At 47.6% G+C, this 18,525-nt stretch overlaps 1 protein-coding gene across 1 annotated transcript in view; it reads right to left on the bottom strand.

Annotated features, from left to right (window-relative positions):
• LOC148474023 (atrial natriuretic peptide receptor 2-like) overlaps window positions 1-18,525 on the bottom strand; it is a gene marked incomplete at both ends in the record, with an annotated part of 147,297 nt that overhangs the window by 69,510 nt on the left and 59,262 nt on the right. The window contains 3 exons of the mRNA XM_088459210.1: window positions 1,702-1,779; window positions 8,185-8,259; window positions 17,457-17,577. Coding sequence (XP_088315336.1) covers window positions 1,702-1,779; window positions 8,185-8,259; window positions 17,457-17,577 — 274 coding nt within the window. The remainder of the gene's footprint in view (window positions 1-1,701; window positions 1,780-8,184; window positions 8,260-17,456; window positions 17,578-18,525) is intronic.

Genomic DNA, 18,525 nt, shown 5'->3' with positions numbered 1-18,525 from the left:
TGGGGGCACTGTATAGGAGGGACTACTACTGGGGGCACTGTTAAGGGACGGACTACTACTCGGGGCACTGTATAGGAGGAACTACTACTGGGGTCAATGCAGCATAGGGGAGCACTACTACTGGGGGCACTGTATAGTGGGGACTACTACTGGGGGCACTGTATAGTGGGGACTACTACTGGGTGCACTGTATAGGGGGGACTACTACTGGGGGCACTGTATAGGGGGGACTACTACTGGGGGCACTGTATAGTGGGGACTACTACTGGGGGCACTGTATAGTGGGGACTACTACTGGGGGCACTGTATAGTGGGGACTACTACTGGGGTCAATGCAGCATAGGGGAGCTCTACTACTGGTGGCACTGTATAGTGGGGACTACTACTGGGGGCACTGTAAAGGAGGGACTACTACTGGGGTCAATGCAGCATAGGGGATCACTACTACTGGGGGCTCTGAATAGTGGGGACTACTACTGGGGGCACTGTATAGTGGGGACTACTACTGGGGGCACTGTATAGTGGGGACTACTACTGGGGGCACTGTATAGGGGGGACTACTACTGGGGGCACTGTATAGGGGGGACTACTACTGGGTCAATGCAGCATAGGGGAGCACTACTACTGGGGGCACTGTATAGTGGGGACTACTACTGGGGGCACTGTATAGGAGGTACTGCTACTGGGGGCACTGTATAGGAGGGACTACTACTGGGGGCACTGTATAGGAGGGACTACTACTGGGGTCAATGCAGCATAGGGGGCACTACTACTGGGGGCACTGTATAGTGGGGATTACTACTGGGGGCACTGTATAGGAGGGACTACTACTGGGGGCACTGCATAAGGGAGATAGGGGGGCGTCAGTCCATTACATTGCCAGCGGCACTTGGATCCCTAGATACTGCACAGGCCCTACACCTCAGTGACCCCCTGCCGGCCAAAGCACACATCCACAGACTGTATGTAGCATGTACATGAACACGCTTACTGCACAAGCCCTACACCTCAGTGACCCCCTGCCGGCCAAAGCACACATCCACAGACTGTATGTAGCATGTACATGAACACGCTTACTGCACAGGCCCTACGCCTAAGTGACCCTCTGCCGGCCAAAGCACACATCCACAGACTGTATGTAGCATGTACATGAACACGCTTACTGCACAGGCCCTACACCTCAGTGACCCCCTGCCGGCCAAAGCACACATCCACAGACTGTATGTAGCATGTACATGAACACACTTACTGCACAGGCCCTACACCTCAGTGACCCCCTGCCGGCCAAAGCACACATCCACAGACTGTATGTAGCATGTACATGAACACGCTTACTGCACAGGCCCTACGCCTAAGTGACCCTCTGCCGGCCAAAGCACACATCCACAGACTGTATGTAGCATGTACATGAACACGCTTACTGCACAGGCCCTACACCTAAGTGATCCCCTGCCGGCCAAAGCACACATCCACAGACTGTATGTAGCATGTACATGAACACGCTTACTGCACAGGCCCTACACCTAAGTGATCCCCTGCCGGCCAAAGCACACAGGGCAGTAAGTGTGAAACGTGTCTCTCTCTGTATAAGGAATTACGCAGCTTCGTGCTCACGCGTAGAAACAGAGATGAGGCCCAAATTTAGCCAAGACCAGAAGCCGGCATGACGTCTGCATGATGTCAGCGTGATGTCATACTTACATGTTTAAGCTCAAAAAGAACCTGTCTAGTCAGTTCAATACGTTTCTTATTGACGTGTTTGATGGCGACCACATTGCCCTAAAGGGGAGAAAGTTTACATGAGACATACTGAGAGAGACAGAGAGAGAGAGAGAGAGAGAGAGAGAAAGAGAGAGAGAGACAGAGGGATAGACACACATGCACATATACTCAGGGGCTTATTTATCATGCCAATCCTCCTGTATGCAGAGGGTTCCCAGAATTTGTAGCACTATATCAGGGATATTCTCCGGGGGTGTAACGTGGAGATATCTGCTGTGATCCCCTATCACTCTCTATGTGGTCTGCATAAAGGCCCCATTAACAGAGACACACATACACTGAGAGAGAGACTGAAACAGACACAAACACTGAGAGATAGTGACACATACACTGAGAGAGAGACTGAGACAGACACACACTGAGAGATAGTGACACACACACACTGAGAGATAGTGACACACACACTGAGAGATAGTGACACATACACTGAGAGATACAGGCACACACACAGAGACACTGACACATACACTGAGAGACACTGACACATACACTGAGAGACACTGACACATACACTGAGACACTGACACATACACAGAGACACTGACACATACACAGAGACACTGACACATACACAGAGACACTGACACATACACAGAGACACTGACACATACACTGAGAGATAGTGACACATACACTGAGAGATAGTGACACATACACTGAGAGAGATACAGACACACACTGAGAGATACTGATACGTACACTGAGAGACAGACACACATACACTGAGAGATAGTGACACACACACTGAGAAATAGTGACACACACACTGAGAGATAGTGACACACACACTGAGAGATAGTGACACACACACTGAGAGATACTGACACACACACACTGAGAGATACTGACACACACACACTGAGAGATACTGACACACACACACTGAGAGATACTGACACACACACACTGAGAGATACTGACACATACACTGAGAGATACTGACACATACAGAGATAGTGACACACACACAGAGATACTGACACATACACAGAGATACTGTCACATACACTGAGACACTGACACATACACTGAGAGACACTGACACATACAGAGACAGTGACACATACAGAGATAGTGACACAGAGATAGTGACACAGAGATAGTGACACACACACAGAGATAGTGACACACACACAGAGATAGTGACACAGACACTGAGAGATACTGACACATGCACTGAGAGATACTGACACATGCACTGAGAGATACTGACACATACACACTGAGAGATAGTGACACACACACACACTGAGAGATAGTGACACACACACTGAGAGATACTGACACATGCACTGAGAGATACTGACACACACACTGAGAGATAGTGACACCCACACTGAGAGATACTGACACATGCACTGAGAGAGATACAGACACACACACTGAGAGATACTAACACATACACTGAGAGATACTGACACATACACTGAGAGATACTGACACATAGAGAAATACTGGCACACACACTGAGAAATAGTGACATACACTGAGAGACACTGACACATACACTGAGAAATAGTGACACATACACAGAGAGATACTGGCACACACACTGAGAAATAGTGACACACACTGAGAGACACTGACACACACACTGAGAGACACTGACACACTGAGAAATAGTGACACACACTGAGAAATAGTGACACACACTGAGAGACACTGACACATACACAGAGATACCGACACACACTGAGAAATAGTGACACACACTGAGAAATAGTGAAACACACTGAGAGACACTGACACACACACACACTGAGAAATAGTGACACATACACTGAGAGACACTGTCACACACACTGAGAAATAGTGACACATACACTGAGAGACACTGACACATACACTGAGAGACACTGACACATACACTGAGAGACACTGACATGTACACTGAGAGACACTGACACGTACACTGAGAGAGAGACAGACACAAACACTGAGAGATAGTGACACAAACACTGAGAGAGAGACAGACACACACACAGAGATGCAGGGACACACTGAGACACAAACACTGAGAGATAGTGACACATACACTGAGACACAGACACACACTGAGGGACACTGACACATACACAGAGATACTGACACATACACTGAGAGATGCGGACACATACACTGAGACACAGACACACACACTGAGAGATAGTGACACATACACTGAGAGATACTGACACACACACTGAGAGACACTGACACGCACACTGAGAGACACTGACACGCACACTGAGAGACACTGACACGCACACTGAGAGACACTGACACGCACACTGAGAGACACTGACACGCACACTGAGAGACACTGACACGCACACTGAGAGACACTGACACGCACACTGAGAGATAGTGACACACACACTGAGAGATAGTGACACACACACTGAGAAATAGTGACACACACACTGAGATAGTGACACACACACTGAGATAGTGACACACACACTGAGAGATAGTGACACACACACTGAGAGATAGTGACACACACACTGAGAGATAGTGACACACACACTGAGAGATAGTGACACACACACTGAGAGATAGTGACACACACACTGAGAGATACTGTCACACACACACTGAGAGATACTGACACGCACACTGAGAGACACTGACACGCACACTGAGAGACACTGACACGCACACTGAGAGACACTGACACGCACACTGAGAGACACTGACACGCACACTGAGAGACACTGACACGCACACTGAGAGACACTGACACGCACACTGAGAGACAGTGACACGCACACTGAGAGACAGTGACACGCACACTGAGAGATAGTGACACGCACACTGAGATAGTGACACGCACACTGAGAGATAGTGACACACACACTGAGAGATAGTGACACACACACTGAGAGATAGTGAGACACACACACTGAGATACTGACACACACACTGAGAGATACTGACACATACACAGAGATACTGTCACATACACTCTGAGAGATACTGACACACACACACACTGAGAGATAGTGACACACACACACTGAGAGATAGTGACACACACACACTGAGAGATACTGACACACACACACTGAGAGATAGTGACACACACACTGAGAGATAGTGACACATACACTGAGAGATACTGACACATACAGAGATAGTGACACATACACTGAGAGATACTGTCACATACACTGAGAGACACTGACACATACACTGAGAGACACTGACACATACACTGAGAGAGAGACAGACACAAACACTGAGAGACACTGACACATACAGAGATAGTGACACATACAGAGATAGTGACACATACAGAGATAGTGACACATACAGAGATAGTGACACATACAGAGATAGTGACACATACAGAGATAGTGACACACACACAGAGATAGTGACACACACACAGAGATAGTGACACACACACAGAGATAGTGACACACACACAGAGATAGTGACACACACACAGAGATGCGGACACACACACAGAGAGATAGTGACACACACACACAGAGAGATAGTGACACACACACACACAGAGATATTGACACACACACACTGAGAGATACTGACACATACACTGAGAGATACTGACACACACACTGAGAGATACTGACACATACACTGAGAGATACTGACACATACACTGAGAGATACTGACACACACACTGAGAGATACTGACACACACGCACTGAGAGATACTGACACATACACTGAGAGATAGTGACACACACACTGAGAGATAGTGACACATACACACTGAGAGATACTGACACACACACACTGAGAGATAGTGACACATACACACTGAGAGATACTGACACACACACACTGAGAGATAGTGACACACACACTGAGAGATAGTGACACACACACTCAGAGGTAGTGACACACACACTCAGAGGTAGTGACACACACACAGAGTGAGACAGACACACACACAGAGATGCGGACACACACACACACTGAGAGATAGTGACACACACACTGAGAGATAGTGACACACGCACTGAGAGATAGTGACACACACACTGAGAGATAGTGACACACGCACTGAGAGATAGTGACACACACACAGAGTGAGACAGACACACACACAGAGTGAGACAGACACACACACAGAGTGAGACAGACACACACACAGAGTGAGACAGACACACACACAGAGTGAGACAGACACACACACAGAGTGAGATAGACACACACACAGAGTGAGACAGACACACACACACAGAGTGAGACAGACACACACACAGAGTGAGACAGACACACACACACACAGAGTGAGACAGACAGACACACACACACAGAGTGAGACAGACAGACACACACACACAGAGTGAGACAGACAGACACACACACACAGAGTGAGACAGACAGACACACACACACAGAGTGAGACAGACACACACACACAGAGTGAGACAGACACACACACACAGAGTGAGACAGACACACACACACAGAGCGAGACAGACACACACACACAGAGCGAGACAGACACACACACACACAGAGTGAGACAGACAGACACACACACACAGAGTGAGACAGACAGACACACACACACAGAGTGAGACAGACAGACACACACACACAGAGTGAGACAGACACACACACACACACAGAGTGAGACAGACACACACAGAGTGAGACAGACACACACACACACACAGAGTGAGACAGACACACACACAGAGTGAGACAGACACACACACACACAGAGTGAGACAGACAGACACACACACACAGAGTGAGACAGACACACACACAGAGTGAGACAGACACACACACAGAGTGAGACAGACACACACACAGAGTGAGACAGACACACACACACAGAGTGAGACAGACAGACACACACACACAGAGTGAGACAGACAGACACACACACACAGAGTGAGACAGACACACACACACAGAGTGAGACAGACAGACACACACACACAGAGTGAGACAGACAGACACACACACAGAGTGAGACAGACACACACACACAGAGTGAGACAGACACACACACACACAGAGTGAGACAGACACACACAGAGTGAGACAGACACACACACACACACACAGAGTGAGACAGACACACACACAGAGTGAGACAGACACACACACACACAGAGTGAGACAGACAGACACACACACACAGAGTGAGACAGACACACACACACACACAGAGTGAGACAGACAGACACACACACACAGAGTGAGACAGACAGACACACACACACAGAGTGAGACAGACACACACACACAGAGTGAGACAGACAGACACACACACACAGAGTGAGACAGACAGACACACACACACAGAGTGAGACAGACACACACACACAGAGTGAGACAGACACACACACACACAGAGTGAGACAGACACACACACACAGAGCGAGACAGACACACACACACAGAGCGAGACAGACACACACACACACACAGAGCGAGACAGACACACACACACACACAGAGTGAGACAGACACACACACACACACACAGAGTGAGACAGACACACACACACACACAGAGTGAGACAGACAGACACACACACACAGAGTGAGACAGACAGACACACACACACAGAGTGAGACAGACAGACACACACACACAGAGTGAGACAGACAGACACACACACACAGAGTGAGACAGACAGACACACACACACAGAGTGAGACAGACAGACACACACACACAGAGTGAGACAGACAGACACACACACACAGAGTGAGACAGACACACACACACAGAGTGAGACAGACACACACACACAGAGCGAGACAGACACACACACACAGAGCGAGACAGACACACACACACAGAGCGAGACAGACACACACACACAGAGCGAGACAGACACACACACACAGAGCGAGACAGACACACACACACAGAGCGAGACAGACACACACACACAGAGTGAGACAGACACACACACACAGAGAGAGACAGACACACACACACAGAGTGAGACAGACACACACAGAGAGAGACAGACACACACAGAGAGAGACAGACACACACAGTCACACACACAGAGAGAGACACACACACACAGAGAGAGACAGACACACACAGAGAGACAGACACACAAACACACACTGAGAGTGTGAGAAATACTAAGACAGAAACACACACAATGAGAGTGAGCCAGACACACACAGAGACAGGTCTAGCTGAGTAACCGATAAGATGCTGTCCCAGTGATATCACCAGGATATACAATACTGCATACTGTAAGTGCGCACATCTGGACGTAATACGCTAAATAAATAGGCCCCAAGGAGAGATAAGAATGTGACAGAGAGAGACCGATAGTTATATATCAATGAAACAGAGGCTATGATAGAAGAATATAGAGAGCACAGTGTGACAGAGATTAATGACGAGGGAAAGAGACAGGACAGAGTGAGAGTGACAGACAGTCCAGAAACGTCACCTTAAAGTGTCCAGTATTGGCGAATATTTGATATTTTCCATGGGCTGTCATCAGAGAACCATAGCTGGAGCCTCTCTAGGACAGAGCGAGACTGTCACTCACAGAGCGAGACTGTCACACACACAATCAGAGTGCAGGTTTATCTAACACAGAGCGAGACGGTCACTTACAGAGCGAGACTCACACACACAATCAGAGTGCAGGTTTATCTCACACAGAGTGAGACTGTCACACACACATACACACACACACACACACACACACACACAGTGAAACTGCTATCATGTTACTCAGGGTCCAAACGGTTGTGAGCCCGGAGCAGGAGCCATCTGAAGATAGCGAATGCTCCTACATTAAACCTACGCCAATATTAGATTTTCAGAGCTTGATGAATTCAGTCCCTATAGTAATATATGGGGACAGCGGCCATTCCGGGAGAAGAAGGTAAGCAGGAGATATCTGTGATACTAGTGTATGGGGACAGCGGCCATTCCGGGAGAGAAAGGTAAGCAGGAGATATCTGTGATACTAGTGTATGGGGACAGCGGCCATTCCGGGAGAGAAAGGTAAGTAGAGGATATCTGTGATACTAGTGTATGGGGACAGCGGCCATTCCGGGAGAGGAAGGTAAGCAGGAGATATCTGTGATACTAGTGTATGGGGACAGCGGCCATTCCGGGAGAGATTGTAAGCAGGAGATATCTGTGATACTAGTGTATGGGGACAGCAGCCATTCCGGGAGAGAAAGGTAAGCAGGAGATATCTGTGATACTAGTGTATGGGGACAGCAGCCATTCCGGGAGAGAAAGGTAAGCAGGAGATATCTGTGATACTAGTGTATGGGGACAGCGGCCATTCCGGGAGAGGAAGGTAAGCAGGAGATATCTGTGATACTAGTGTATGGGGACAGCGGCCATTCCGGGAGAGAAAGGTAAGCAGGAGATATCTGTGATACTAGTGTATGGGGACAGCGGCCATTCCGGGAGAGAAAGGTAAGCAGGAGATATCTGTGATACTAGTGTATGAGGACAGCGGCCATTCCGGGAGAGGAAGGTAAGCAGGAGATATCTGTGATACTAGTGTATGGGGACAGCGGGCCATTCCGGGAGAGGAAGGTAAGCAGGAGATATCTGTGATACTAGTGTATGAGGACAGCGGGCCATTCCGGGAGAAGAAGGTAAGTAGGAGATATCTGTGATACTAGTGTATGAGGACAGCGGGCCATTCCGGGAGAGGAAGGTAAGCAGGAGATATCTGTGATACTAGTGTATGGGGACAGCGGCCATTCCGGGAGAGGAAGGTAAGCAGGAGATATCTGTGATACTAGTGTATGGGGACAGCGGCCATTCCGGGAGAGGAAGGTAAGTAGGAGATATCTGTGATACTAGTGTATGGGGACAGCGGCCATTCCGGGAGAGAAAGGTAAGCAGGAGATATCTGTGATACTAGTGTATGAGGACAGCGGGATATTCCCGGATATCTGTGATATCTTCTGCTACACCTTCTTGATGAATGGACCGATAACTAAATCTTTACAATTGCATTGTTCATTTTCACCTGCTTTTGTAAAAATTAAGTGAGGATGAATAGGCCCCAGAGTAAGACTGTCACACACACGGTAAGACTGTCACACACACGGTAAGACTGTCACACACACGGTAAGATTGCCTCAATACAGTGCGAGAACAACACTCAAGGTGCAGATTCATCACAGACCTGTGTTTGTTAGTAGTGTCGCTGTGTATAAGTGACAATGGCTCCAAGAAAAAAGATTCTTAATGGTCTCTTCTGGTACCTTAAGTGTCAGTGTGCCGTTATCCCCGAACCCCCAAGTGTCAGTGTGCCGTTATCCCCGAGCCCCCAAGTGTTAGTGTGCCGTTATCCCCGAGCCCCCAACTGTCAGTGTGCCATTATCCCCGGGCCGCCAAGTGTCAGTGTGCCGTTATCCCCGAGCCCCCAAGTGTTAGTGTGCCGTTATCCCCGAGCCCCCAAGTGTTAGTGTGCCGTTATCCCCGAGCCCCCAACTGTCAGTGTGCCATTATCCCCGAGCCCCCAAGTGTTAGTGTGCCATTATCCCCGAGCCCCCAAGTGTCAGTGTGCCATTATCCCCGGGCCGCCAAGTGTCAGTGTGCCGTTATCCCCGAGCCCCCAAGTGTTAGTGTGCCGTTATCCCCGAGCCCCCAAGTGTTAGTGTGCCGTTATCCCCGAGCCCCCAACTGTCAGTGTGCCATTATCCCCGAGCCCCCAAGTGTCAGTGTGCCGTTGTCCCTGGGCCCCCAAGTGTCAGTGTGCCATTGTCCCCGAGCCCCCAAGTCAGTGTCTCGTTGTCCCAGTGCCCTTAAGTCGTAGTGTGCCATTGTCAGTGTGCCATCATATCCTGCACCACAACACCCTCATACACACACAATGTCCTGCACTACAACACCCTCACACACACACAATCCTGCACTACAACACTCTCATAAAAACACACTATCCTGCACTACAACACTCTCTTACACAAACACACTATCCTGCACTCCAACACCCTCATACATACACACACACACTATCCTGCACTCCAACACCCTCATACACACACAATGTCCTGCACTACAACACCCTCATACACACTGTCCTGCACTACAACACCCTTATACACACACACAATCCTGCACTCCAACACCCTCATAGACACACTATCCTGCACTACAACACCCTCATACACACACACACTTTCCTGCACTACAACACCCTCATACACACACACAATCCTGCACTACAACATCCTCATACACACACACACTATCCTGCACTACAGCACCCTCATACACACACACACACACTATCCTGCACTACAGCACCCTCATACACACACACACACACTATCCTGCACTACAACACCCTCATACACACACACAATCCTGCACTACAACACTCTCATACACACACAATCCTGCACTCCAAAACCCTCATACACACACACACTATCCTGCACTACAACACCCTCATACACACACACTATCCTGCACTACAACACCCTCATACACACACACACACACACACACACTATCCTGCACTCCAACACCCTCATACACACACTATCCTGCACTACAACACCCTCATACACACACACACACACTATCCTGCACTACAACACCCTCATACACACACACTATCCTGCACTACAACATCCTCATACACACACACACACACACACACACTATCCTGCACTACAAAACCCTCATACACACACACTATCCTGCACTACAACACCCTCATACACACACACACACACTATCCTGCACTACAACATCCTCATACACACACACTATCCTGCACTACAAAACCCTCATACACACACACACTATCCTGCACTACAACACCCTCATACACACACACACACACTATCCTGCACTACAACACCCTCATACACACACACACTATCCTGCACTACAACACCCTCATACACACACACACTATCCTGCACTACAACACCCTCATACACACACACACACACACTATCCTGCACTACAACACCCTCATACACACACACACACTATCCTGCACTACAACACCCTCATACACACACACAATCCTGCACTACAACATCCTCATACACACACACACACTATCCTGCACTACAAAACCCTCATACACACACACACTATCCTGCACTACAACACCCTCATACACACACATACACTATCCTGCACTACAACACCCTCATACACACACACTATCCTGCACTACAAAACCCTCATACACACACACTATCCTGCACTACAAAACCCTCATACACACACACACTATCCTGCACTACAACACCCTCATACACACACACACTATCCTGCACTACAACACCCTCATACACACACACACTATCCTGCACTACAACACCCTCATACACACACACACACACACACTATCCTGCACTACAACACCCTCATACACACACACACACACTATCCTGCACTACAACACCCTCATACACACACACAATCCTGCACTACAACATCCTCATACACACACACACACACACACACTATCCTGCACTACAAAACCCTCATACACACACACACTATCCTGCACTACAACACCCTCATACACACACATACACTATCCTGCACTACAACACCCTCATACACACACACACACACACACTATCCTGCACTACAACACCCTCATACACACACACAATCCTGCACTACAACATCCTCATACACACACACACACACACACACACACTATCCTGCACTACAAAACCCTCATACACACACACACTATCCTGCACTACAACACCCTCATACACACACATACACTATCCTGCACTACAACATCCTCATACACACACACACACACTATCCTGCACTACAAAACCCTCATACACACACACACTATCCAGCACTACAACACCCTCATACACACACACAATCCTGCACTACAACACTCTCATACACACACACTATCCTGCACTACAACATCCTCATACACACACACACTATCCTGCACTACAGCACCCTCATACACACACACACACTATCCTGCACTACAACACCCTCATACACACACACACAATCCTGCACTACAACACTCTCATACACACACAATCCTGCACTCCAACACCCTCATACACACACACACTATCCTGCACTACAACACCCTCATACACACACACTATCCTGCACTACAACACCCTCATACACACACACACACACTATCCTGCACTCCAACACCCTCATACACACACACTATCCTGCACTACAACACCCTCATACACACACACTATCCTGCACTACAACACTCTCATACACACACACACACACTATCCTGCACTCCAACACCCTCATACACACACTATCCTGCACTACAACACCCTCATACACACACACTATCCTGCACTACAAAACCCTCATACACACACACTATCCTGCACTCCAACACCCTCATACACACACACACTATCCTGCACTACAAAACCCTCATACACACACTATCCTGCACTCCAACACCCTCATACACACACACACACTATCCTGCACTACAACACCCTCATACACACACACACTATCCTGCACTCCAACACCCTCATACACACACAATGTCCTGCACTACAACACCCTCATACACACACTATCCTGCACTACAACATCCTCATACACACACTATCCTGCACTACAACACCCTCATACACGCACACACACTATCCTGCACTACAACACTCTCATACACACACAATCCTGCACTCCAACACCCTCATACACACACACACTATCCTGCACTACAACACCCTCATACACACACACACACACTATCCTGCACTACAACACCCTCATACACACACACACTATCCTGCACTACAACACCCTCATACACACACACACAATCCTGCACTACAACACTCTCATACACACACTATCCTGCACTACAACATCCTCATACACACACTATCCTGCACTACAACACTCTCATACACACAAACACACACTATCCTGCACTACAACACCCTCATACACACACACACACTATCCTGCACTACAACACCCTCATACACACACACACACACTATCCTGCACTCCAACACCCTCATACACACACAATGTCCTGCACTACAACACCCTCATACACACACACTATCCTGCACTACAACATCCTCATACATACACGCACACACTATCCTGCACTACAACACTCTCATACACACACAATCCTGCACTCCAACACCCTCATACACACACACACTATCCTGCACTACAACACCCTCATACATACACGCACACACTATCCTGCACTACAACACTCTCATACACACACAATCCTGCACTCCAACACCCTCATACACACACACACTATCCTGCACTACAACACCCTCATACACACACACTATCCTGCACTACAACACCCTCATACACACACACACTATCCTGCACTACAACACCCTCATACACACACACACACACTATCCTGCACTACAACACCCTCATACACACACACACAATCCTGCACTACAACACTCTCATACACACACAATCCTGCACTCCAACACCCTCATACACACACTATCCTGCACTACAACACTCTCATACACACACACACACACTATCCTGCACTCCAACACCCTCATACACACACTATCCTGCACTACAACACCCTCATACACACACACTATCCTGCACTACAAAACCCTCATACACACACACTATCCTGCACTCCAACACCCTCATACACACACACACTATCCTGCACTACAAAACCCTCATACACACACTATCCTGCACTCCAACACCCTCATACACACACACACACTATCCTGCACTACAACACCCTCATACACACACACACACACTATCCTGCACTACAACACCCTCATACACACACACACACACTATCCTGCACTCCAACACCCTCATACACACACAATGTCCTGCACTACAACACCCTCATACACACACACTATCCTGCACTACAACATCCTCATACACACACTATCCTGCACTACAACACCCTCATACATACACGCACACACTATCCTGCACTACAACACTCTCATACACACACAATCCTGCACTCCAACACCCTCATACACACACACACTATCCTGCACTACAACACCCTCATACACACACACTATCCTGCACTACAACACCCTCATACACACACACACTATCCTGCACTACAACACCCTCATACACACACACACACTATCCTGCACTACAACACCCTCATACACACACACACAATCCTGCACTACAACACTCTCATACACACACAATCCTGCACTCCAACACCCTCATACACACACTATCCTGCACTCAACACCCTCATACACACACACACACTATCCTGCACTACAACACCCTCATACACACACACACACACTATCCTGCACTACAACACCCTCATACACACACACACAATCCTGCACTACAACACTCTCATACACACACACACTATCCTGCACTACAACACCCTCATACACACACACTATCCTGCACTACAACACCCTCATACACACACACACACACTATCCTGCACTCCAACACCCTCATACACACACACTATCCTGCACTACAACACCCTCATACACACACACTATCCTGCACTACAACACTCTCATACACACACAATCCTGCACTCCAACACCCTCATACACACACTATCCTGCACTACAACATCCTCATACACACACACTATCCTGCACTACAACACCCTCATACACACACACACACTATCCTGCACTACAACACCCTCATACACACACACTATCCTGCACTACAACTCTCTCATACACACACAATCCTGCACTCCAACACCCTCATACACACACACTATCCTGCACTACAACACCCTCATACACACACAATCCTGCACTACAACACCCTCATACACACACACACAATCCTGCACTCCAACACCCTCATATACACAGTGTTGGACTGGAGCATGGGGGGCCCATCAGGGGATTGCAGTGGTAGGGGCCCATGCTTTGGGGTTAGGTCAGTTACCACAGGGGATGAGAACAGCCCCCACAGGCTTGGGTAGACATTAGAGACCATGTAACTGACCCTCTAATAGAGTAATTCAAGTGCAAACTCTGGAACTTTACATTAGGGCAAGTATTGGGGCCCTCAAACAGTGGGGCCCACCGGGGATTTCCCCTGTACCCCTGTGGGCCAGTCCAACCCTGCATATACACACACTAGAGGAGGTAGGAAGGGGGTATATACAGAATAATAGGAGGAGATAGGGGTATATACAGAATAATAGGAGTTGATAGGAAGGGGGTATATACAGTATAATAGGAGTTGATAGGAAGGGGGTATATACAGTATAATAGGAGGTGGTAGGAAGGGGGTATATACAGAATAATAGGAGGAGATAGGAAGGGGGTATATACAGTATAATAGGAGGTGGTAGGAAAGGGGTATATACAGAATAATAGGAGGAGGTAGGAAGGGGGTATATACAGAATAATAGGAGGAGATGGGAAGGGGGTATATATAGAATAATAGGAGGAGATAGGAAGGGGGTATATACAGAATAATAGGAGGAGATGGGAAGGGGGTATATATAGAATAATAGGAGGAGATAGGAAGGGGGTATATACAGAATAATAGGAGGAGATAGGAAGGGGGTATATACAGAATAATAGGAGGAGATGGGAAGGGGGTATATACAGAATAATAGGAGGAGATGGGAAGGGGGTATATACAGAATAATAGGAGGAGATGGGAAGGGGGTATATATAGAATAATAGGAGAAGATAGGAAGGGGGTATATACAGAATAATAGGAGGAGATAGGGGTATATATAGAATAATAGGAGGAGATAGGAAGGGGGTATATACAGAATAATAGGAGGAGATAGGGGTATATACAGAATAATAGGAAATAGGAAGGGGGTATATACAGAATAATAGGTAGGAGATAGGAAGGGGGTATATACAGAATAATAGGAGGAGATGGGAAGGGGGTATATACAGAATAATAGGAGGAGATAGGGGTATATACAGAATAATAGGAGGAGATAGGAAGGGGGTATATACAGAATAATAGGAGAAAGGAAGGGGGTATATACAGAATAATAGGAGGAGATGGGAAGGGGGTATATACAGAATAATAGGAGGAGATGGGAAGGGGGTATATACAGAATAATAGGAGGAGGTAGGAAGGGGGTATATACAGAATAATAGGAGGAGATAGGGGTATATATAGAATAATAGGAGGAGATAGGAAGGGGGTATATACAGAATAATAGGAGGAGATAGGGGTATATACAGAATAATAGGAGGAGATAGGGGTATATACAGAATAATAGGAGGAGATAGGGGTATATACAGAATAATAGGAGGAGATAGGGGTATATACAGAATAATAGGAGGAGATAGGGGTATATACAGAATAATAGGAGGAGATGGGAAGGGGGTATATACAGAATAATAGGAGGAGATGGGAAGGGGGTATATACAGAATAATAGGAGGAGATAGGAAGGGGGTATATACAGAATAATAGGAGGAGATGGGAAGGGGGTATATACAGAATAATAGGAGGAGATGGGAAGGGGGTATATACAGAATAATAGGAGGAGATAGGGGTATATACAGAATAATAGGAGGAGATAGGGGTATATACAGAATAATAGGAGGAGATAGGAGTATATGGAGTAGTCGGATAAGGGCAGTGATATATTGAGCAATGGGGAGTAACATACTGAGATTATGGTATATATGCTAGGAAGAGTATATGGAATTATATTTGCAGGTAATACAGGATAACTTATGAGGTTCTCTCACTAGTGACAGGGTGAGTCGGCTCCCAGCACATTTGTGGTATCGCTCAGAATTCCCAAATTGCAGTTCCTCCCACCGGATCCTCCACAGCATACTGGCCAGTTCCTTCTCCAGCATCAGTTTCCTGCAGGGAGTCAGGATATCCCTGTTACTCTGCTGAAGCTCAAAGGTATTTTTTTTTTTTTACCCCAATTGGATTACAAAACAAAAGGGAAATACTCACCAATAAATGAATAACAAAATCAATACCAGGAATAAACAGCAGTACAACACACACACACACACACACACACACACACACACACACACACACACACACACACACACACACACACACACACACACACACACACACACACACACACACACACACACACACACACACACACACACACACACACACACACACACACACACACACACACACACACACACACACCTACACTGGCTGCTTGTGATTGGCTGTTGGTGACCATCATTTCATTGTGTGAATTTAAAGAAAAGGTAACCAGGAAAGACATAAGTCTCATTTTCTTCTTCATCATAGGAGATACAGGGACTACGCTGGGACTTCCCTTAAGGGAGGGAATAATCTTGAGCTGCACGGAGTACCCTCCACCCAAAAGCCACATCCGTGGAGGCAAAGCTGTCAAAGGAATGGAAGGAGAAATATGTGAGCAGAAGCCCACGTAGTTGCCCTGCAAAGCTGCGCAGCAGAGGCGCCACGATGAGCTGCCCAACAGGTACAAAGCGACCTAGTGTGATGAGCCATCACCACGGCTGGTGCAGGTAAGTACACCGCCGCGTACGTGTGGCGGATGGTTAAAGAGAGCCATCTGGTCAAGGTCTGTTTCGTAGCCATCCAACCTCGCTTATAGAAGCTATGGAGGATGAAAAGGGAATCAGACTTCCAGGTACCCCTGGTATCACAGGCTCTGACCTCAGGAATTACTAACCTCATCACACACAGTGATTACACAAGACTGAGACACCATCAGTAACATGGAGTACCATCACAGCCTCCACACACACTTACACAGGCTCTGACCTTACCCAGGAATTACTAACCTCA

The sequence above is a fragment of the Taudactylus pleione genome, unplaced genomic scaffold (genome assembly GCF_031769625.1).
Source record: "Taudactylus pleione unplaced genomic scaffold, aTauple2 ptg000898l, whole genome shotgun sequence".
Taxonomy (NCBI): domain Eukaryota; kingdom Metazoa; phylum Chordata; class Amphibia; order Anura; family Myobatrachidae; genus Taudactylus; species Taudactylus pleione.
The sequence above is the reverse complement of the archived record's forward strand: the minus strand, read 5'-3'. Positions and strand labels throughout refer to the sequence as shown.